We start from the raw sequence: 22,756 nt of genomic DNA, 5'->3' as shown, positions 1-22,756 counted from the left end.
GCCAAGTACACCCCAGAGCATCTCTCTTCCTTCTCTCCTTTTTAACCTACACAGTGTCATAAATGTTTTAAATTAGTTGCCAACATGTTAAAAGATCCCAGCTTTCCCATTTAAAAAAAAAACTGGATTTCTGTCTGCTTCTTAAAAATCAGGAAATCTGGCACCTCAAGCCTATTTTTTAATTTTTTTCCACAAAAACGTGCTGAACACTGAGCTGCGCCTGAGAGCTGTGTTTCCAGTGCTCCTGTTCACCGTGTCTCCCCATCCTAGGACTGACCTGACTCTGAGGCCACAGGTCCCCTCTTATTCCCTCCTGTCCTTGCATTACCTGCCCACCCCTGGAGGGTTGGAAACAACTCAGGAATCTGCTGTGCCCTGTTTTAGAATTGCTGTCTGCGTGGGTTGACTGGGAGTCTGTGAGCCACCCATCTGTCCAGGGGTTCACGTGCCCTTAAGTGGCCCCAGCGGACTGGAGGCCACAGTGCTCTCAGAGCTTTGCTCCTCCTGCTGCACATTGACCCTTTCCCTGCCCGGGCCCATCTGAACTGTGCATACGTGCAGCTGAACGTGCTTGTCTTTCCCCGTAGGTTTCCTGGGGATCTCACCACAGATGGGACAGACAAGGTAGGGTGCTCTCCGTCCACAAGCATCCTTGGCTGCTTCTTAGCCACCTCGGGGGGAGCTCTGGACCTGGCATGTGTGGGAATGACCCACATACATGATCTCATTCATTTGGGTAGCCTGCCGACTGTGTGTCCATCTCCCATCCCACGCATGTCTGTGAGTGCCACCAGGTTGTGGTGGCATCCTGGATACTGGGGCCAAGGGCAGTGAACAGACCAGATCAGGTTCCTGCCCTCGCGGAGGTAACCCCCAGTGAAGGAGACACTCATAAAAACAAAATGAACTACATACACATCTAATCACCAAAGTCATTCACCGCCATGAAGACAAGGTGCTCGGCATCATGAGATGCCAAATTTAGAAAATGGGGCGAAGGCTGTCTGGAGCAGTGACATGGTGTTTGGGCTGTGAAACCCATGTTAGACAGAAGTCAATGAGATCCAAGTCTGGAGCAGGAGGGGGCTGTGTCAGAGGGGGGCAGGGGCAGGCTGAGGGCGGGGCTTGTTGGAGAAAGGGAGAGTGAGGGAGTGTGGTGAGCCAGGGGAACTCGGGACCAGGATGACCGCAAGTGTGATGGCCAGATCACACCGGGTATTGCAGGCCATGTGATGAGAGGCTTGGTTTCTCACCTAAAACGATGGGATGCCTTCAAAGAGCTTGCACAGGGAGCAAAAGGAGGAGATCTATGTTTTTTTTAGATCATTTCAGCAGCTGTGTGTAGGTGACAAGGAGAGACCAGGCATAGGGCATCTGAGACACAGCTAATGACAGTAGAGAAGGTGGTGGGAGGGGGTGCAGTGTGTGTGTACCCATCTAAGCTGTATTTTGGAAATCAAGTTCCTATTATCCCCAGTTTACTAAGGGAGATATTAAAACCCAGAGAATAAAATGAGAACCCTAATAACAAGGCTTCTCTCTGAATGGTCACAAGGATCTGAGGAAGTCACACACATGAAAGTGCCATGTAAGCCGTGAAACACTCTGCAACTGCACGAGGCTACTTACCCTCAGAATGTACCGGGAACGTGGCCCAAAGATTTGCCGGGAGGGCTGAGAGGGTCTCATCCCACGGCTGTGTGGGCACTGGCGTGGCCTGGCCCCTGGGCCGCAGAACACAGCTCTGTCTTCCTGTCTTTCAGCTGGGATTTTACAAGGGGCCAGCCGGCTCCCAGGTGACTCTGAGCAGCCTGGGGAACCAGACCCGCGTGCTGCTGGAGGAGCAGGCGCGGCACCTGCTGAACGAGCAGGAGCGCGCCACCATGGCCTACTACCTGGAGGAGTACCGCAGCGGCAGTGTCTCCGTGGACGCCCTTGTCATGGCCTTGTTCGAACTTCTCAACACCCATGCCAAGGTGATCTGCACCCCTCCCTGGGCAAGGGACAGGCTGGTGGGGTGCTGGCGGGGCCTGGCTGCAGCTCTCAAGGGCTCTGCATCCCTCCTTGCTCCCCTCTGTCCCTACCTCTTTACCAGGAGTCCTCAAGGAGTCAGGTCTGAACTGAACTTGAGCAAAGACTGGTGACCAAAACAGCCCTCTGCCCCGGGGAAGCCCACAGAGTCCTGGGGAGACAGTCAATTCAAGTCTCCTGTGATCGGGGCCCTGACTGACACAGTGGCTTTGAATGCTGAGTGCACAATGAGAATCATCGCGATTGCTCTTAAAAAGCAGTGCCTGGGCCCCACGCTGGCCCGGTTCACTCTGCACATCTGTGGGTGGGTATAGGCCACTGGCAGTTTCTACAAGCCTCCAGGTGGCTACTGTGCTGCCTCTCACGGAGGAAGAAGTGATAGAATCTAGTGGGAGCTGTTACATTTGGGAAAACGTCACAGAGGAAATGCAACGTGGAAAGAAGTAGGGGAAAGGGGCTCCGGGGGTGTTCAGGTGATTGTAGTCATTCACGCTAAGATGCCAAGGAGGTGGGGTCAGATGATGCTGACCCAGCATCCAGGCCAGGGCGTTTGGACTTTCTCCTGTGGGCAGTGGGGAGCCACGGAGGGTTAAGGAGGGGAGGCCAGTGGTCGAGTTTGCATGCAGGTCATTTGGAGTAGAAGAGGTCTGTCCCAGCTGCTGGTGGGGCTCCCTGCTGAGTGCCCCACTTGTCCCTGCCTCCAGTTCTCACTGCTCTCTGAGGTGAGAGGCACCATTGCCCCCCAAGACCTGGGCCGCTTTGATCACCTGGTGCTGAAGCGGGAGATTGAGTCAATGAAGGCGCGGCAGCCTCCTGGCCCTGGGACCGGTGACACGTACTCCATGGTCTCCTACAGTGACACGGGCTCATCCACAGGCAGCCACGGCACCTCCACCACTGTCAGCTCGGCCAGGGTGAGTGTCCCTGCCCCGTCCCTCGCACCGTGGCCAGCGGGCAAGTAAAGATACAGTCGGCCCTTCGTATCCACAGGTTTCACATCCATGGATTCTACCACCCATGGACTGAAAATCATTTGGAAACATAAGCCCTAGAAAGCTCCCAAAAGCAGAACGTGAATCTGCCGTGTGTCGAGCACTGTGCTGAACTCATGTGCATGAGGTGTCCCGCAGGCGTGCTCTGCTGTAGTCTACGTGCAAATACAGATCATATGCAAGCACTGTCCCCTTTCACATAAGGGACTTGAGCGTCCAAGGACTTTGGTATTCCTGTGGGGTGCTGAAACCAGTCCCCCACGGATGTCGAAGGGTGACTGTACCGGCTTTGGAGTGAGACCCCTCTGGGTTCAAATCCCAGCACTTACCAACTGTGTGCCTGCCTTTCTGAGACTCAGTTTCTTTTTTTTTTTAATCTTTATTTTTCTGTGTCATTGTTCTGTTTAATTTCTAGGAAGCTGATGGGTTTTCCTTTGTACTTTTTTTTCTTTTTTCCCCTCTTCTCTTTTTAGTTTCTTTACCTGGAAAACCTCATAATAGTTGAGTGCCTGCTGCATACCAGGCATGGGCTCTAGGAGAAAACAGATGTGGCCCTGGCTGACGGGGCTCACAGTCCAGGGCTTCGGGGTGGGGGGAAAGATAAAATTCACAGGTAGTGAGACAAACAGAACCAAGAATGATAACCCGTGGGGGGCTGCCACGGGAAGCTGCGTGGTGTGTTCAGGCCGAGGTCCTGGTGATTTGGGCCTTCCCCAAGACACCACCTCTTGTCCTGGCGCCCCACACCCAGCCTGGTTTTGCCCTACACGCTCCCAACCCCCCCAAAAGTATCTGGTCCATTCTCAGGGCATGATTCTGCCCCTTCGATGCTTGGAGGCCAGTTAATCCTAGGAGGTCTTGCAAGGAAAGGGCAGAGGAAATGGCCTGCTAGTCGTGATGGGAAAAATACAGTTATTACCCTCTGTGTCGGTGGTGGGGAGGGATGGCATTGGCGGGGGGGCAAGTGGGAGGTCAGGAGATCTGGCCGGGCTCCACTCCCCTTTCCAGTCTGGAGGATTCCTCGCCACTCTCCCGGAAAGGGAGAGAATAGTCAAGTTTCCTAAGCACTCTTGCTCCCAGCCCCCGAAATGGGAGCTTTCACAGGCAGAGCCTCAGTGAGACCCGATGTGGTTGGTTGTCCTGGTGAAGAAGTCTGCAGGTCTTCACCCCACCCCGGGCGCCCTCCACATGCTCAGCCAGGGCTCCGTCTCTCGGACTCAGTTCTTCTGCCACCACAGTGCTCAGGCCTCCTGGAAACCCAGGTCTTCTCTGACCAAGTCTTCTGAACAGGGTCCACCTTCTTCAGGCTCTGCCTTTCACGAGCAGGTGTGACCTCAGACAAGTCACCTCTCACGCCTCAGTTTTTACATCTGCCGAATGGAAATAATGATCCCAGCCCACCTGCTGGAAAGTCCCGGGGTTGCCCCAACGTGAACGACCGTTTCCTGAAGGCCGTTCTCCGGGACACGTGTCATTTCTGAAGGGCAGCGGGGACTCCTGGTTTCCTTCACGGAGGCAGTCAGAGGGAAGCAGTGGGGTTGTAGCAATAGGGCCTCCCCCGGTCCCCCACCCCGTCCCTTCACTATCTCTGCCCAAAGCATTCAAAGTACAGAGAAAAGAGAATCGTGTTTATTTTGCCTCTGCATGTGTGTGTGTGCACGTACGTATGCAAGCATGCATGTGTGTGCAAGCATGCATGTGTTTGGGGGTTTTGCTGTGCCCCCACCCTATCCCTAATATTTATTTGATGTATTTTTCTTTTTGCCTTTTGCCCACCCTCACTCCCTAGGAACGGCTGCTGTGGCTTATAGACCTGATGGAGGTACCGTCCACTCAGCTGGGTGGGGCTTTGGGAGTCCCTTAGTTGGGGCAGAGGTAGGGGGCTGTGGCCCTTCCCGCCCGCCACCCCTTTAGGTCTGTACTCAGCCCCGGAAGGGAGGCAGGGTGCTTCTTGGTGCTCGCTCTCTCTCTCCGGCTTTTCTCAGGTTCTGTCATGAGAATGCCCCCCGTTCAAATCACAATCCTGCCACTTCCTTGCTGTGTGACTTCAGGAACTGGTTGCACCTCTCTGAGCTCAGGTTTAGGATCTGAAAAATGAGGACAGTGATTTTTGTGCTGTGTGCAGCTGTTGGGAGGCCTCTTGGCCTTTCATCTGTCAGACACTCTGTCTGTCTGTCTGGATGTTTTCCTTCCCACTTTATTCAGCCTGGCTGTTTCCTATGTGTGCTTTGGCCCTTAGCCCACATGCCATCTCTTCCTAGTAGACCTCCCCGATTTTCTTGGAGAGGGGTGACTTTTAACCTCTGGTTTCTCCTGGCCCCTGGGCTTCCCTTTGTCATGGCTCTTATCTCATTATATTCTAATAATCTTTACCAGCCTGGCTAGTTGTCCATCTTGACCACAGACTGTTTGAAAGCAGCAGCTGTGTCTGCAGTCCCCACTAAATCCCCAGTGCTCAGCACAGAGCCTGGTCCATAGCTGGCGCCTCTGTTAATAATAATAGTAGCTGGCATTTGTCGAGAGCATGGCCCTGGGACAGTGCTTTCCCGTCACAGGTTCTTTGAGCCTCACAGTGACTAGATGTGCCAAGTATTGCTATGATCACCACTCTACAGAGAAGAAAACTGAAGCTCAGAGAGGAGACACGCCTTGCTCCGGGTCGCTGAGCCAGTGAGCATAGGGTCAGGATGCACCCCAAGCCCACTGGCCTCTGAAATGCTGCTCTTAACCCCTGCCGTCAGGTTGCAATGCCTCCCCGATGGAGCCTGCCTGCTGCTCCTTAACATTATCTGTCTGCCTGTCTGCCTGTCTGCCTGTCTGTCTGTCTGTCTCCTGCTTCCCTCCCTCCTCCTCTTCCATCAGTTCTGTCAACAATGCTGACCGAGCGCTTGCTGTGTGCCGTCCACAGTCCTGGGTGCCGGAGTTATTCACTACCGGAATACAGTAGTGAAGTACAAGGAAATCCTTTCTGTTACGGAATTAGGGTCATGCCGGGTTGTAAGTGAGATGAACAACTGAAAGACACAGTGGAAATGGTAAAAAGTGCTAAGGGGAAAAGTAAGCAGGAAGGGGACTTGGGGAGGGTGAGGTGTGGCCCAGAAGTGACTCCTGAGTGTAGGTGGAGAGGAGGAGAGGGCGCTATCCATGCCCTCGGCTGGGGGAGAGCACTTCAGAGGGAGCAGCAAGTGCCCCCTGAGGCTGGAGCGAGGCTGGAGTGTGCGAGCAAAGTCCAGGGGGCTGTGGGGCTGGAGCTGGGGAAGTGCTGCGAAGGGCAGTGGTAGATTGGGGGCTGGGGACTTTGACTTCAATTCTCAGTGAGATGGGAGCCATTGGCAGGTTAGAGCCAGGCTGACCTGGTTTGCCTTAGTTTGAACAAGACGCCTCTGATTGTTGAGAATAGATGAGGGTGGGTTTGTACCAAGCCCAGGTTCAGTCCCAGGAAAGGCCTGGGGGGTTGTGCAGCCTGAGCTGCTAAAAGACGTGAGGACAAGCACTGCAGGCACCAACTCTTCCCGCTGCCTTGTTGGCCCTGGCCTTGGTGTCCCCTGAGCACCACCCCCTTCCACACACACAGCAGGGCTGGGACGAGACGCCTCGTGCTGCTGCCTGTGTGTGGAGCTACGGGACAGAAATGCCTCCTCCCAGAAGTCCTCCTGCAGGAGTACATACAGGGCACCAGGCCCCATCCTGAGCATCAGGAGCCCCACACCCTTCCTCTGCCCCACCCCTGCCATGCAGTGTGCCTTCCGGAAAGCCCTTCACCACCGCTGGCCTCAGTCTCCCCATCGGTATGACCATGGGAGACACCCCGCCAAGGCTCCCCTAACTCAGATTCCTGTCTATTGGGAGCTGCTGGGAAGTGCTCGAGGGGAGGCACGGAAGGAATGGCAGCTCTAAACCCCCACCACTTCCCTGTGCCGCTGGACAAGGGCTGCAGCGTTACTCCAGGGCCTGAGCCTGCAAAATACAGTGGTGCCCCAGTGCTTGTCATTAACTTGTTCCAGAACTCGTGACGGGTGCTGAAACCGATGGGCACCAAACGATGAAGCATTTCCTCTTGCTGGGTGGCGGCGTGACTCCTACAAGTTCTAGCAAGTACAACAAGTCCCAAGCAAGCACCATTTTTTTCTCATCAAAATGCGATGAGTACAAAGTCTAATGAGTTCTGAAGCTGACAAGTACCAAGGTGTGACCGTAATATGTATTCGCCACTAAGTAAGAGCCAGGCTCTGGTCTGCAACAATATCATTTATTAGTGAGCTTTGGCTGCAGTGATGCTGAGTAACAAACTACCCCCAAATCTGGGTGGACAACAACCTAAAACATTTCTTATGGCCCAAATCCCTGACCTTGTGGAGCTCATGTGCTCCTCAGTCCTCCATTTAAATACCTGTCATATACCAAACAAACCAAAAAAATAAATAAACTGCCAGTCACGGTGCTTCAACCTCTCCCAAAGTTTGTCTCCCCCAGTAAGCAGGGAGAGTGGGGTGCAGGCAGGGACCACATCTTCCTCTTGTCTGTGTTCCCAGGGCCTGGAACAGAGCTGGGGCCCAGAAAGTGTGGAGCAGAAGCAAATGAAACAACACTCCTGGCCACTCAGGATTCTCTTCTAACATTCTGGCCTTCTAAACGTTTGCCTCCCTTGTCATAGGAAAATGTGCTTTGCCTGGCACTCAGACAGGCGAGGTGGCAGGCAGCTGGGTATCAGTGACCCAGATGCCCTAGACAGTTGCCCCAAATGGAACCAGTTTCCATCTTGCCCAAATCCCCTGGATCACGTGACACACTTCTCAATTCCAGGTGAAACGTGGCTCCTCCTGCAGCCGATGTTCCTTCAAACCAGACTTCAGTGGAAGTCAGGGGCAGCCCTCCCCGCATCAACAAAGCGTGTTTATTTCCCATTTGCCTAAGAGAGACGCAGCCCTGGGAATTTTTGCTGCCTCCAAACAATATCACTCTCCTCCCATAATGAAGCCGGCCAGGAGAGCTGAGCGCAGGAAGACAGGCCTTGCCTGACAGTCACGGAATTCTTCATCCGGTGCGCCACAGGCCATGGCAGAGGGGCTCCCGCGCATGGGCTTGGGAATCTCACACGCGACCTCCTGACTTGTAGTTGTGTCTCCTTGGGCAGGTGCCTTAAGCTTCAGAGCCTCAGTGTTTGCATCTGTCTCCTGGGCTGCCAAAAGCACCTATCTGTGGGTTGTCCTGGAGATTCCATGAGATCAAGAGTGGACTTGAAGGTGTGGAGTCCGTGGAAGTCAATTCTGTTGATACTCTAAAGGCTGGCAAAGGGCACTGCAGAGGAAAAGGGGTGGTAGGAGTCAAAGTCAGCCTTGTACCCACAGAGCAGATGCCCTTGAGGTTGGGGGTGGCAGCTGGGACTTGCCCCAGCTTTAACTGCAACCCTTTTCCACCCGAATTTGAGAGGGTTTGCACTCTAGACGTCTCCTGTGCCTGGAAGGGGCTCCCTGCGCCTACCTGCGGATGTAGGGGCAGGACCTCTGCCCTGAAGGCCTTACTGCCCTTCTCTGCCTGAAAAGGGGGCCCAGGAGTGGCTGCCAGCCCTTCGCTGCATCAGCCTCCTCCCCGAGAGCCTCTGTTTCCCCCTCCTCATCCAGGCCAAAAGGAGGGTGGGGGAAGCTGGGGCCTGTGTCAGACCCTTTGGGGACCAGGAGGAACCCGTCCGTTCACTCACTCTCTCGCTCAGGAAGCTTTCGTGAGCACCTCCTCCATGCCAGGCTCTGCCAGCCTTGAGCACGAGACAGCGGTGCTCGCCCTCCTGAAATGGAACGTGTCCATTCGGGGAAGCAGCCTCAAATCAGATCACCTACGTAATTCACACGCCGATGAGTGGGCGAAGGGTGGTGTGAGAGCGTGGGACTGGGGCCCTGACTGACCCCGGGCACTGCCGGGGAGAGATGCCTGCACTGGGATCTGGAGTCGCTGGCATCAGTGGGGTAGCGCAGGGGGGCCGGCGAGGGCCCTGAACTACAGAAGGTCGGTGGAGCCCGAGTTCTGGGACTGCAGGGGCGAGGGGGGAGGGTCAGCAGCACGTGGTGCCAGGGACTTGGGTTTAATTTTGAAACCATCAAGGGTCCTCAGTAGCAAAGTGATGCGATCCTGTTTGCAGCTTTTAAGATGCGTCTTCTGTGTGTGGAGAGAGCTCAGAGGCGCAGCTGGATGAGGGTGTCCCTGTCTAGAGATACAGGTATATTTTTCAGGTGCTGTTCAGGTGGGCAGGTATGCTGTCAGGTGTGGTCCAGGGATGCAGGTATGTTGTCAGGTAGAATAGCAGTGTAGCCCCATCCCAGGAAGCTGCCCAGGGCCCAGGAGAGGGCACAGCAAGGCTGGGGTGCCCTGTTCCCCTTGAGGAGAATGGCCCATTCGCTCCTAAGAGGTCTCAGCCTGAGCCCCCAGAACCATGAGTTTCTCAGAGGCGTTAGTAACCCTCAGGGTGGCAACGGCTTTGCTTCCGCTGGTGTCTGAAATAAAGAATGTTCCTCCCAGCCAGTCCTTCTCAGAGCATCTGTGTCCCTGAGTGGGCACTTGGGGGAGGGGAGTGGGGCCCGGAAGCCCTTTCCTCCAAACAGAACCGAGTCCCCGGGGTCAGGGCCTGTTGGAACACAGGCCAGCCCTGCTGCTCTCGGCACAGAGCCCCCATGCTCCCAGTTACAAAATTGTAGTTGGACCGAGGATCCACTCAGGACGGAGGCCCTTCACCTGTTCTGCGCCAGAGGCCCCTCTGGCAGGCTGGCGGAGCCCTGAGACCCCTTCTCAGAATAACAGTTTTAAGTGTTGAAAAATAAAGCGTGTATGTAGAATCATAAAGAAAACAAATCCTAAGGAAATGACATTTTCGAAATACCAAAACCAATTGTAACAAGTGTGCTTCTTTATTAGCATGCCCAATAACCGGCCGTCTGCTAAGGGCTGTAATTGGAGGCCGTGATGAGCATAAATGGGCTTCTGTGGCACAGGCCACGGCTGGAATGTGATATGAAAGGTCTGTGACTTAGGTTGGTGTCGGTGTCACGGGCGCTGCGGATCTGCTGGGCTGGGTCGCCTCCGTTCGTGGTGGAAGAAAGTGCTACGTTCCAGTTAGAGGTTAATGAAGCCGGAGATGCAGTGTTTTCGCCCATCCAGGTTCACGGCCCCTGCGTTCCCTCTGGAGCCCTGGTTTCCAGCGGGTGTCCTAAGGGCTCTTCCAGCCCTGCCCTGGGGACTCTGGGTCACACTCTGTCCACTGAGTGACGTCCTTTCCCAAAGACCACTGTGGTGGGCCGCAGGGAGTGGGGGGAAAGGAGCTGAAATGGGCGAGAAGGAGGCCCTGTCTGTCTACGCCGAACAGGCTCCGGTGGTCAAGGCAGTGCCCCCTCCTCTCGGGAGGGGTTCATGCTCAGGCTCCCCAGGGACTTTTCGGCCTCTGCGGTTTGGTGGTCAGACGTGGCAGTGGGGGCGGACAAAAAGGCCCAGCGCCAGCCTGGCTCCGGGGCAGTTCCCGTGGTCTCGGCCGCCCAGCGAGTAAGGGTTCCAGTCCTCTGCTCTGGGACCGTTTCCCTCCCTGTCCACCCCCCTGGCCCTCCCCATCAGCTCCAGACTTCCACCGCACCCTGTGTTTGGAGAAGTCAGGAGCAGGATGCACTGTCACCCCAGCATGGATGGCCGTCACCCCGCGACTGGCCTCTCACCCTTTAGGACACGCAGACCTGTCCCCTGCACTCTGGGCAGACCCACGGCCCCCAGAGACACCAGGACTTTCTCGCCGTACCCAGCTCACATTGCTGTCCTGCCCCTCCCACCACTCTGCCTTCCCTGGGGTGACAGGCGTCTGTTCCCCAGCCCCCGCTCTGGCCGCATCACCATGCCCTGCTTTTCTTACCTCTCCTTTCTCTCTCCCTTTGCTCCCCCTTCTAGGCCTTTTCTCCCAAATCTTCTTCTTTCTTTTATTCTCACTCCCCCTCTCTGGTTTCCGTCCTTGTCTCTCCTGTGTCCTGCGACTGATGCCTCAGTTTTTCCATATACAGAAGGAGGAGCACCACCCAGCCTCAGGCCTCTTCTTGCGAATTTTTTTTTGGGGGGAAGCCTGTTGTCCTGACATTAGAGTAAAGCAGCAAGAAGAACAAAGGGCTGAAAATAGCACCTTTATGTAAGAGCCCTCTCATTGTAATGAGGGGAAGGAGGCCTAGAAACCAGAGAATTGGGCTGGAGGAAGGGGACGGAGCGGGCTCACTTTGCTGATGTAGCACCTGGGCCTGCGCACCTGGGCCTGCGCACGTGCATTTCCAGGATCAGGAGTCCAGCTGGCAGACGTCGGCACAGGTGATTGCTCCTCATCACTTCATTTCATGGTGTCCCCAGGGTTCCTTCAAACCAGACTCCTGGGGTATCTGGGCCCTGACTGGGCAAACTCAGATACAAATGAGGTTCTTTTTCTCCAAAGGGAAGGGAATTTTCTGAAAGGCCACAGATTGGAGGACGAAAGGGATGGGGCAGCAGGTGCTGAGGGCATCCTGTTCCTTGTGGGAAACAGTCTGGATAACAGTCAGACCTTAAATGAGGTTCAGCTATCTGCCCCTCCTTGCTGTGTGACCTTGGGCAGGTGGCCTTCCCTCTCTGAACCTCAGTCATCTCAGCTGTGGAACAGGTGAGGGATCCCACCAGGTCTAATTTTTCAGCCAGGCTCTGGCCTCAGTGGGTGCAGGAGAAAAGGGCTCCGAAAAGCTGGGGTGAGGGGTGGCCAGGGTGCGTAGGCCAGCCCCTGCGTGAGCTCTGACCTTGATCCTCCTCAAAACCTGTTCTGCGAGCGTTTCTGCTGACACATCCCCCGGGTTCTTAGCCTGCTGTCGGCAGCTATTTCAGATGCACAAGGAACATGGCTCGGGGACTCGGGGCACCTGAGCGTCTGGATTCGGCAGATGGAGTCTGGCAGGGCTGGGCTCTGACCCGTCTGCCATTTGCTCCACTTCAGATCTCCCTCCAGCCAGAGCTGGCCGTTTGTCCTGCTCCTCCCTCCACCTCCACCCCCCTCCCCGCCCCCCGCCCCCCCCCCCCCGCATCTATGTCTGCCTCACTTTTGGCTCCAGGATGCCATTAGTAGCAGAGAATGACCAAGGCCAGGGGCCAGTGATGGCTGTGTTCCATCCTGCTCAGGAGACAGTCGCTCCTGGGGTGGTCTAGTGCCTGCAGTATCACGGCCCTCTGTCCAGTTCTGGGGTGGGGTAGGGCTGCATGGACTTTGGGATCGCCCTGGCCTGGGTTAGGAAGCTGATCTGCTGTAAAATGGCTGTGTGACCGTGGCAATCACTTCCCTCTCAGAGCTTATGTACAAAAGACGGGGGCCAGGGAGAATCAGAACGCCAGTTTCACTCTGAGAATCAAATGAGATTGTGTAAGCGAAATGCCCAGTAGAGGGCCTGGCACATAGTAGGCCCTCTGTTTTTGTAGTCCTCTGATCTCCTGCCTTCTACTACAAAGTCACGCCCCATCCCAACCCCCACCCCCCACCGTGTGCTCAGCAAATACATGCTGTGTTGGCAGGTTCTGGGGCCTTCCTTCCCCGCTCTCATGGGCCCTTTCACAACTGCCAGCCCCATCGGTGACCCTGAGCAGGGGTTTGGGGGCAGCTGTGTGTGCATGGAGCTCTGCTTGGTGTTGGGGACACAGTGACCCACTCATCTGTTATCCCCATGAGCTTCCTTCCTAAGTCAAGGCTGCCTGACAAGTGCTTGTTGACTCGATAAATGCTGGAAGCTGCTGATGAATCCAAACAGGACACAATCCCATGTCTTTGGTCCCACCATGCACTGTCATCCGTGTCCCGAGGGTGCCTGCAGGTTGGGTTCCTGGAACAGATGACAGTGCCACATTGTGCTGTGTGGAGGCCCTTGTCTTTGCTGAAGGCACTTCCCAGGCTCCTGACTCTCTTTGTGTCTCCCACAGCGATCAGGACTGTGACTGCCAACTCTTGGGAAGTCACTGCGTGTCACCAGCCCTGCCTCGCTCGAGGCCGTTCACATTCACTGTAGATGGTCCATGTCATCCAGGGCACACTGGACTGTTCTGGTGCTGGAGTTTGGAGGGGGGTGTATGGGAAGCTGCCATTTCCTGTCCATCGAGCTGTTCACCCAGAGCCAGGGCACGTCTTGCAGCTCCTTGGTTGTGGAAGCACAGTTGCAAGGTTTTAGGCTTCTGGTGTGGGTAACAGCCACCTCCCCTTGCATGCTGTGCCAGGCTCCATTCCGAGCATTGTTCAGGTGTTAATACCTCAACCCTGTGAGGGAGGGACTGTTGTTACTCCAATTTACAGGTGAGGAAACTGAGGCACAGAGCAGCTCAGGGACTTGCCCACGATCAGTCAGCTGTAAATGGCAGAGGTGGGTGTGATCTCAGAGAAGCCAGAATCGGTGCACTAGTCAGAGGGCAAGAGAGCAGCCCCATGGTTCCCGCTCCGCAATGACCCCCAACTATCCTTGCATCCCTGCGGGTGCCAGCAGCCTCTTCCTTTGAGGCAGTGTGCAGGAGATGGAGTCGGAGGCGGCAGGAGCCTGTCAGGAGGCTGACGTTTGTGTGTGAGCTTCCGCCTGTGGGTAAATGGGCCAGTTGCCCCAGCCTGACTTTGGCCCAGAAGTGTCACAGGACCAGATGAGGCACCACTGAGACTCTGGGAGGCAGAGCCTCAGAACCGTCAGTGGGTTCCCCCGACAGGTCTCTGTGATGGTGCGCCCTCTGTCCACCCAGAGTGCTCCAGGCTTTGGGAGGATCCCTGGAGATGGGATCAGTGTGGATGACCAGGCAACCTCTGTCCGAGGAGGTGTGGAGTCCGGAAGCCTCCATCCCCACCCACTGCCCTCACCCACATTCAAGCCACCACGAAAGCTTTATCAGTGACAGCGGCAGCCATCTCCCTGGGTTCTCTGCCTGCTCAGGCCCCCTCCCCGTGGTAGCCAGAGTGATTGATTAATTTCATTTACTCATCAGTCCAGGTGTGGATTCATTAATTTGTTTAATAAATATTTGTCAAGCACTGTCCTGATCACTGAGGACAGAGCAGGGACCAGGTAGTTGCAAGTTGTGCCTCTTAGAGGACTTTTTACGCTACTGACAGACAATGAGCAAACTAATGGTATGATGTCAGGTGGTGATGAAGCAGGGTCAGGGGTTAGCATGGGGTAGATGGGGAGGGGGGCATTTGAGACACGGCTAGTCCAGGAAGGCCTTGCTGAGTCAGAACTAAATGCAGTGCGGGAGCGAACCAGGTCCTGTGGGCAGAGGCACCGAGGCAGGACCGTTCTGCCCTGCTGGTGGGAGGAGTAGCAGAATGAATGCAGAGTCTGGAACTCCCTCAAGTAAGACAGAAAGGCCCCGAGGGGTTATGAGCTGGGGAGGGACATTATCTGACTTTCGTCTCAAGGATTATATCTTGGGAGTCTCAAGGATTCTATTTGCTGGGCGAAGAACAGTGATGGGTGCAAAGGAGGGAAGGAAAGCAGGGTGGGAGCTGGGGGTTGTGTTTGAAGGTGGGTTGTCAGGGCGGACCTCAAGGAGGTGGTTTTTGAGGAAGGTCTTGGCGGTCAGCGAATGAAGCCTGCTCTGTGGATAGCTGAGTGGAAGAATGTACCGGGTAGAGGGAACAGCTTGTGTGGAGGCCCCGACTTGCCTGCATTGTTCAAGTGCAGCTTGCCAGGAAGTGAGCAAAGGGGAACTTCTCAGAAGGCAATCTCGACCATATCTCCATGGCAACCCATTGCCCTCGGGCTCAGCTTCAAGTAGCCCTAGGCTTGACTCTTGTGGAACCTCTGGAAGATTCTCAAACATCCTCTATCCTTTCTACGTTGTGGATGCCCTTTCCTCTGAAACAATCCTCTTTCCCTCCTTTGCCCAGCTTGCCCACAAGACTCAGCTTTCAGCTGTGCTCCCTCCTCCAGGAAGCCTCCCTTGATAACCTCTCCCCAGCTACGTTATATGTCTGTTTCCTCACTCGGTGCAGTGTCCTGTCTGCTCATTTGTATCAACTCCACTGTCTTTAAACTACTGAAGGCAGGGGTCACGTCTTACCATCTGTGTGTCCCAGGCCCTGTCAGTCTAGAGCGTGGAGATTGCGCAGGCAGAACCGACCTCTGCACCTGAGGCTTAAGCTGGGTATTGGTCCCAGAGGCTTCGCTACCTGAGGCTCTGTGGCGGGGAGAAATGGCTCCCCCAAGCCCTCAGGAAATCTGGTTTAGATAGGAGCACTGCCCAGCTTCCCAGGAAAGGCCTAGAGATGGCCTTTGGGCAGCTAAGGGTCACTTGAGAGAGCCCGAGGCTTCTTGTGGTGAATCAGAGAAGGGAGGAGGAAATGGGTGTTTTTGCAAAGGAAGGTCCATTTAAACCTTAACCACCCCCCTTCACACTACTGAAACCATTAAAATTAGAAGAGGGAGAGGGAGGGAGAGGGACTGCCTTCCCCCATGCACCTCGCATCTGCATCTGCCTCTGCACACCTTCCTGGCATTCTGTGACAAGCAGTGGAGAGAGAGCCCTTGGCCTCTGGAGTTGTGGGTGGAGTGCACTGACTGAGCAGCACCGAACTTCAGGAGTTCCCAGTCAAGGCCAGAGTCACCCCCACAGCATCACCGGGGAGTTCCGGGGAGGCCTGGAAATAATCAGCAGGTCTCAAAAATTGATTTCAAAATGACCGACCAGCAAGGAAATTGGTGGGAATTTTAATGCATAAAATGAATTCCAACAGATTGAGGCATGTCAGGAATCACAGAAACCACGTAAAGGTGGGGTAGGGTCCGCAGATTTTGGAGTCTGGTTTTTCCCTCTTGGTTGTTATTCGCTTGCATTGTTTTCTTCTCCATTTCTAGAATACTCTGGACGTGGAGGAAACTGGCGAGGCTGTGCAGGGCAATATGAACAGTCTCCCGGACGTGTCCCTGGTAAGAGGCTGTCTGCCCATCCCTGGGTTTTGCCACCCCTGGCCTGTGTGGGGCGCTGGGGGCTGGCTTCTTGGTGAGGACCATGGGAGGAGAGAGGACCCCACTGTGAGCTCTCAGATGCAGTCCCAGGCCTTTGCCCTGTGCATCCCTCTGCTCTCTCTATAATAGTGGGGCCAGGACGGCTCCTGGCATTTTAGGTGGGGCTGTCAGGCTGTTTGTTTGCCCAGTTAGCGTTACTTTGGATATGTCATCCGAACGTTCTCCCAGCGAATGCTGAAACGCGTTTGGCACAGTGCCTGCACTGTCGTCAGAGCCGTGCAAGTGCTGGGTGTTGGCACAGGTGGAGGCGGGGGGCAGGGGAATAGCGATGATGCTCTCCGTGGCTGCCACGCACCCAGCACCTGCTGGGTGGGAGGTGCCTTGCTAACCCATGATACACCTTGCTGCTCATATCTCATATCTCACAACGCTGCTGGCAGGTGCAGTTTTCCCACTGCCCAGGGGCGCACTCAGAGAGGTGCTGTGCCTTGCCCGGGGCCACACAGCACCCCAGCCTGTGTGTCTGTCCTCTTCTGTCCACACTCTCGGCCTCTAGTCCAGTCACACCTCCCAAAATAATCCCCTAAAAAGATAAGCCAAAGAGGTGCCTTTTTTGTTTTTCCATTTGCTGCATCCCAGCTCTAATGAAGTCTTGTTCCCTGTGACAAGCCGTGGCGGATGCCAAGAACTTCAGTTCCCAAAGGTAATGGTGCCGTCCCCAGGGACGCAGCCAGGATCCCGATGCTTATCAGCTGCCGAGATGCTGGGAGAAGTTTTCCACTCGGTGTTGCATTATTCAGGGCAGTGTGGCCAAGAGCCGGTAGAGCAGGGACAGAATTCCAGCCGGGCCTGGCCCACTCGGCTCTCAGATCTCCCCTCTTCCAGCCGCCATGGGCTCTGACTCCTTCTATTCCTGTTGGGTCTTTTGGCAGGATGATGTCAAATCCGCAGCTGAGGGGCTGCCTAGCTACAAGCTGCCTCCTCCCCCACCACCTCTGGTCCAGCCGAGGAAGCCAGGAAGCCAGGACCCAAAGCCACTTTCTTCCGCGTCTTCCCACTCGGGCATCATCTTCTCAGCTCCCAGGAACCGCAGCCCGCCGGCGGGCACCACACCAGCCCCAGAGGCCCCCTCGGCACAGGATGCACCCTCCTCCCCCATCTACGCCTCCGTCTCCCCTGCCAAGCCTGGCGCCAAGAGGCCGCTGGATGCCCATCTGGCCCTGGTCAACCAGCACCCGATTGGCCCCTTCCCACGGGTCCAGTCACCTCCCCACCTGAAAAGCCCCCCTGCAGAGGCCACGCTGGCTGGGGGCTGCCTCCCACCACCCTCCCCCTCGGGCCGCCCAGAGCAGACAGGCACAAACCAGCACTTTGTTCTGGTGGAGGTACACCGGCCAGACAGCGAGCCAGACGTGAACGAAGTGAGGGCGCTTCCCCAGACACGCAGTGAGTACGCGCAGACACTGGGGGCTGGCTGGGCTCCAGTGTCCACTGTGTGATCTTGGGGGGGGGGGCAGCATCCCCTCTGGGTTGATTTGCCCATGGAACAGGTGCTCACCCAGCAAGGGTTCTTGTAGGCCAGGTGTTCCTCCCTCAGGGTCAGGGTGGCTGGGGAACAGGGTCCTGAGCCCACACCCAGGGCTTTGGAGCCAGAGACCTGAGTGTGAGTCCTGATTCTGCCATGTCCTAGCTGTGTGACTGTGGGACAGGCATTGTGCCTCTCTGAGCTGCTTGTCTGTGCTAGAAAGCAGGTGACAATGACAGCCCTGCCAGGCTACTGTGAGGGTTGGGCTCCTCCTCCTGAGCCCCAGCCCCCACCACCCTGCCCTCATCCATCCATCCGGTTCCTCCGGAAGACTGAGCTTGTTGAGGGCAGTGCGGGGGTGGGGGGCTTCTATGATGTCGGTACCCCAGGTGTTAGCACCATGAAGGTGCTGGATGAAAGGTGGACCCCTCAGGTTCTCCTGACTTGGGGCTTCTGGGTCAGAGTGCAGCATGGACCTTACCAGGAACCCAGGAAGCCAGCCCAAGGCTGCAGCCCCTGAGCTTCCAGAGGAGGCCAGCTAGGGAGGTGGAAGGAAGGGTAGAACTGGCTTTCACTCTGAAAGCCTGAGCTCTGCAGGCTCTGGGTCTCTTCCTTGCCCAGTTGGGTACATTTGGTTGGATTCTGCTGCCACCTTGTGGCTAAAGTGATACGTGGGGCCCTGCTGCAGCCAGGGAAGGTGAGGGCTGGCTGTGTGCCCCGTAGAATGCAGGGTCCCTCTGCTCGGTGGGCTTGCTGAGGGATGGCAGCTAAGGGAGAGCAGGCAGATGTGGTGAGAAACCCAAGCTATCGTGAATGGGTCACTGCTGCCTGTAGGCCTGGCACTGAGCTGGGCACACACGATGAGAGCTAGCTGTTACACAGCACTGTGTGCCGGGCACTGTTCTAGGGACTTTGCCTGCACCAGCAGCTCACCTGGTCCAGCCCCCACCAGCACTCCTGAGAGGCTGGTACTGTCACTATTCCTATCATTTGGGTGAAGAGGCACAGAAAGTCGTTGTGAAGCCAGGCAGTCTAGCACGAGTCTGTTCTCTTGACTGCTTCACTCTATACATCACATCTGTTGGTCGTTATGGAAACTCCGTTGCGTAGGCATCATTGCTCCAGATTAGAACAAGAACGTGGGGCCCCCGGAGGCTACGTAACTCACCCAGGGCTGTACAGCTGGCCAGAGGGGATTCAAATCCAACCAGCTAGACTCCAGAGCGTGTTAACACAGGGTATCAAACTCAGGGATGAGGCCACTGCACACATAGTGAGGCAGCTTAGGTTGACCGGTGAACCAAAGGGACAGGTGTCCCTACTCAGCTTCAGCCAGTTGGGGTCAAGTCCGGGTGCAGACCAGGCATGGAAGAACTTCCTTTTTTTTCCTGTCAAGAAGCTAGAAATTTAAATTTTATGTGAAATCTCCTAATATGAATGTGATGGTCCATTATTAAAAATTGACAGCACTGTATGTGTTTAACAGACAGATGCATCTATGCATTAGGTTTGCTTTCTCACCTGTTTTAATCATTACACTGGGGCAGACATCCTGGCAGTGGTGGCCTTGGGGCCAGGCCCCATTAGAAGGGCAGATCTCAGTAGGCAGAAGGGTGGGGAAAGTCTCCCTGCCCTCCAGCCTCCCCCCACCCCCTCCGTCTTTGCTCAGGGAGTTCCCTCAGCCTTCTAGTCTGCAGCTTCATCGCCTCCTTCAGGAAGCCTTCCCTGACCCAGCTGTATAAATCACCACTCTCCTTCTGTTCCCTACTCCCAGCAGCCTCCACCCTCTCACAGCTCTCGGACAGTGGGCAGACCCTGAGTGAGGACAGTGGTGTGGATGCCGGCGAGGTAGAGGCCAACGCCCCCGGCCGAGGCAGACAGATGGCATCCACCAAGAGCAGGAGTGGCAAGGAGCCACCTCGGAATGAGAGGAACACAGAGGGGGCCACCAAACCGGTAAGTGAGGAAGGTAGGGTCATAGAGGGTGAGGGGAAGGCAAGCCCCAGGTGAAGAACAGGAGGTCCCTGACCAGGGTTCAGCCTGGTAAGTGACCACAGACAGTGGAGAGCGCCCCTCACTGGAGGGGTGCAGGTACTGGGAACAACGTTCTGGTCCGCTGGAGGCCCCGAGTTAAGTCCTGCCTTCGCTGGGACACTGGCAAGCCGGGCACTGAAGGTTGGTCTGAAGAATCATAAAGCTCAGTGCTGACAGGACGTGGTGGCTGAGGCCTGGATCCCTGTCCTACTGCCACCACCAGGCGCCACCTTGGGCTGGTGGCCCACTCCCCAAGAACCTTGGGGACTTTCATAGCAATGAAGAGTTGAGGACACCAAGCACTTAGCTTGCTGCCTGGCAAAGTGGAGGCTCCCAATGTGACCTAAAGCGGTGCATGGCCAGGCCTGTCCACTGAGAAGTCCTTTGTCACTGCTCTCCTTCATACCCACAGCCTGGACTCCTGGAGCCCACATCCACCCTCGTCCGAGTGAAAAAAAGTGCGGCCACCCTGGGCATCGCCATCGAGGGTGGCGCCAACACCCGCCAGCCCCTGCCTAGGATTGTCACAATTCAGGTACTTCCCCAGGGGCCCCGCTCAACGATCTCTTCCTATGTCTGGAAGTTTTTTCCCAGCATCCCAGGGGTGTGTCGACCCCAGCAGTGATCCAGCACCCCAGGACAGATTCAGCTCATGAGACCTTTGCTCTCCCCGAGCCTCAGTTTCCTAATCAGGGCAGTGGACACCCAGATTGTAGCTGCCTCTTTGGCGATGTCAGGCCTGACTCCGTGGGTGGTCAAAGCCAGGCCAACCTGGCCTTCAGGTGCCCCAAGAGCCTCTACCCTGTGTCTTGCCCCTGCAGCGAGGTGGCTCTGCCCACAACTGTGGGCAGCTCAAGGTGGGCCATGTGATCCTGGAAGTGAATGGACTGACGCTTCGGGGCAAGGAGCATCGGGAAGCCGCGCGCATCATCGCAGAGGCCTTCAAGACCAAGGAGTGTGACTACATCGACTTTCTGGTCACCGAGTTCAATGTGATGCTCTAGGAGCCAAGGCCCAAGGGCCTCCCACCACTGCCCGGCCCCTGGCCCCAGCCCCTCCTCCCTCCCGGCATTGTTAAGCTCCTTGATGAGCCAGAGCTGCATGGCCAGGGTAGCAGAAGACAACCCCCACTCCCTCCTGGCCCACTGAACCAGAACCGGGAGAAGAGAGCAGGGCAGGGCAAACAGAAGGTCAGGTCGGCATCTGGTGCCACGGCCAGTACACAGTGGGCACTCACTGCAAGTGTGGGTTTCAATAAGGGGAGAAATAAAGGGGAAGGGTCTTGACATGCCCGCCTGCGGTCTGCCAGGGCCTGTGACTCTGCGTTGGCTGGAGCCACTGCGCCCCCTGCCCAGCTGTGACCTGGCCTACGCCCAGATGCCTTGGCCTTTGTCTAGAGTGAGGTCACATGAGAATTTATGGACACAGCCCCCAGCCGGGGTGGGAGGCATCTTGCAGGGCCTTCAGTGCCACAAATAAGCATCAAGCACCCACCCTTTACACCCCATTCTTCCTAGCTCCTCGTCCCCCATGGTATTTATTATTTATTTCCCTTTCCGCACCCCTGGGGACCCAAGACCCCAGCTTCCCATCGCACCCCCAGCCTACCCCAGAGGCCTTGCAGGTGACCAGCGACGTCAGTGTATTTATATACAGAGCTTATGACTTTAATTTTTCAATAAAGAGATATGAACAAGGAGGTTCGGTTCCAGTGTGCTGTGTGGCCTGCCTTTGTGGCTGGGGTCTTGGTCACTCAGTGTTGGGGGGTGGGGGGGATAGGACAGATGGAGGTACCCAGAGCTGCAAACATCACCGCCCTCTACCCTTGAACCCCACATCAGAAGTAGAGGGGCACTTGAACCACACCCCTGTCGTGGAGCACCCTGCCTGAAGGTTATTTGCAGATGATACTTTCAGATTAAAAGGCATGGGTATGTCAGGGGACAGAATGCAACAGTGTGTACGGATGTTTTACAATACAGAGAGGTGGCCCACCTTCTGGCAGGTTCCAGCAAGTGACTCAGAGAGGAAGATTTGTCTGCAAGGGACAGTAAAGGAGTGGGGTGAGCGGGGGAGGGGAGGAAGCCAAGCAGGGTGGGATTTCAGGCCTTGTCCTGGGAGGGCGGCTGCAGCCTGATCCCACAGGGGATGCCACAGTGTATGTTAGGGTTAGAGCTCGGGCTAGAGCTCTCCCCGCTCGCTCAGGGCCAAGGGACAGTGCTCTCCTGCTTTCAGTCTTTGGACAAGGCCTGGGGGAGAGGGGAGAGACAGGAAGTTCCCAATCACTTCTCATCCTCTGCCTCTGCAGGCCACAGGCTATTCCAAGAGCCTAGGGGAGTGGGTGTGAAGTAAAAATACATGGAGGGCAGGGAGGGGGAGGTGGCAAGAAATGGTTTGCTCCTGAGTCCCCAGTGTTCCTCTGGGGCAAGAAGAGTTTGAGAAGTCTTGCTTTATCTAGCCCTGTGTCTTGGGGTCTACCCAAATGGGTTGGGGCAGTTGATTTCGCCAGATTCTGCCCTTAGCTGCTCCAGTTCTCTCTCCAGGCCAACGAGATCACTTGAGACCAGGGCAGCCTATCCCTGGGGGTCCTAGACCCTCCCCAGTCCCAATACCCCTGCAGGGAAGAACCCTTACCCGGCTACTGGGGAGCTCTGTCAAACCCCAGATCTCCTGGCATCAGACTCTAAATCTAGAAGGGTCAAGGGCAAGTGACTTTACCTTTCTGAGCCAAAATTTCTCCTTCTGCAAAAAGGGTGTGGTAGGCTGAATAATGTCCCCCAAAGGTATTCAGGTTCCTAGAACAAGTGAATGTTACTTTATATGGCAAAGAGAATTTGCAGATGTGATTCAGGCCTTGAGGTGGGAAGGTTATCCTGGATTACCTGGGCAGGCCCAATCTAATCACCGAGGCTCTTTTTGAAAGGGAGGCAAAAGGGAGAGTCCACGAAGAGGAAAAGGTGTGGTGCTGGAAGCAGAGGTTGGAGAGGTGCACTTTGCAGGTGGAAGGAAGGGTCAGGAGCCCAGGAATATACAGGTGGCCACTAGAAGCTGCAAAGGCAAGGTAATGGATTCATTCCCCCTCAGAGGCTGCAGAAGGCACCTGCCCTGCTGACACCTTGACTTTAGCCCCATGAGACTGATTTTGGACTTCTGTCTTCTCTTTCTAAGTGAACAAGTTAGTGTTTTAAGCCATGAACTGGTGGTAATGTTAT

At 55.7% G+C, this 22,756-nt stretch overlaps 1 protein-coding gene and 1 long non-coding RNA gene across 6 annotated transcripts in view; one reads left to right on the top strand and one right to left on the bottom strand.

Moving 5' to 3' along the window:
* The window catches only part of WHRN (whirlin), a 76,838-nt gene extending 55,595 nt beyond the window's left edge, over window positions 1-21,243 (top strand). For 2 of the 5 annotated variants that reach the window (XM_037059131.1, XM_037059126.1), the window contains 9 exons: window positions 588-624; window positions 1,764-1,976; window positions 2,736-2,945; window positions 4,813-4,845; window positions 15,875-15,946; window positions 16,918-17,431; window positions 19,285-19,466; window positions 19,957-20,079; window positions 20,366-21,243. In XM_037059131.1, coding sequence (XP_036915026.1) covers window positions 588-624; window positions 1,764-1,976; window positions 2,736-2,945; window positions 4,813-4,845; window positions 15,875-15,946; window positions 16,918-17,431; window positions 19,285-19,466; window positions 19,957-20,079; window positions 20,366-20,548 — 1,567 coding nt within the window. In that variant the 3' untranslated portion in view covers window positions 20,549-21,243. The remainder of the gene's footprint in view (window positions 1-587; window positions 625-1,763; window positions 1,977-2,735; window positions 2,946-4,812; window positions 4,846-15,874; window positions 15,947-16,917; window positions 17,432-19,284; window positions 19,467-19,956; window positions 20,080-20,365) is intronic. The other 3 variants (XM_037059127.1, XM_037059130.1, XM_037059128.1) reach the window with 3 other exon arrangements.
* On the bottom strand, window positions 108-401 carry LOC118995960 (uncharacterized). Its single transcript, XR_005068399.1, has 2 exons — window positions 337-401; window positions 108-302 (listed from the first exon to the last, which is right to left on the bottom strand). It is a non-coding gene; the product is annotated as an uncharacterized LOC118995960 (long non-coding RNA).
* Window positions 21,244-22,756: the final 1,513 nt, after the last annotated feature.

The sequence above is a fragment of the Sturnira hondurensis genome, unplaced genomic scaffold (assembly GCF_014824575.4).
Source record: "Sturnira hondurensis isolate 20B ecotype Veracruz unplaced genomic scaffold, ASM1482457v3 Scaffold0010448, whole genome shotgun sequence".
Classification (NCBI taxonomy): domain Eukaryota; kingdom Metazoa; phylum Chordata; class Mammalia; order Chiroptera; family Phyllostomidae; genus Sturnira; species Sturnira hondurensis.
Note: the sequence above shows the minus strand (reverse complement) of the source record. Positions and strands in the feature narration are given on the sequence as shown.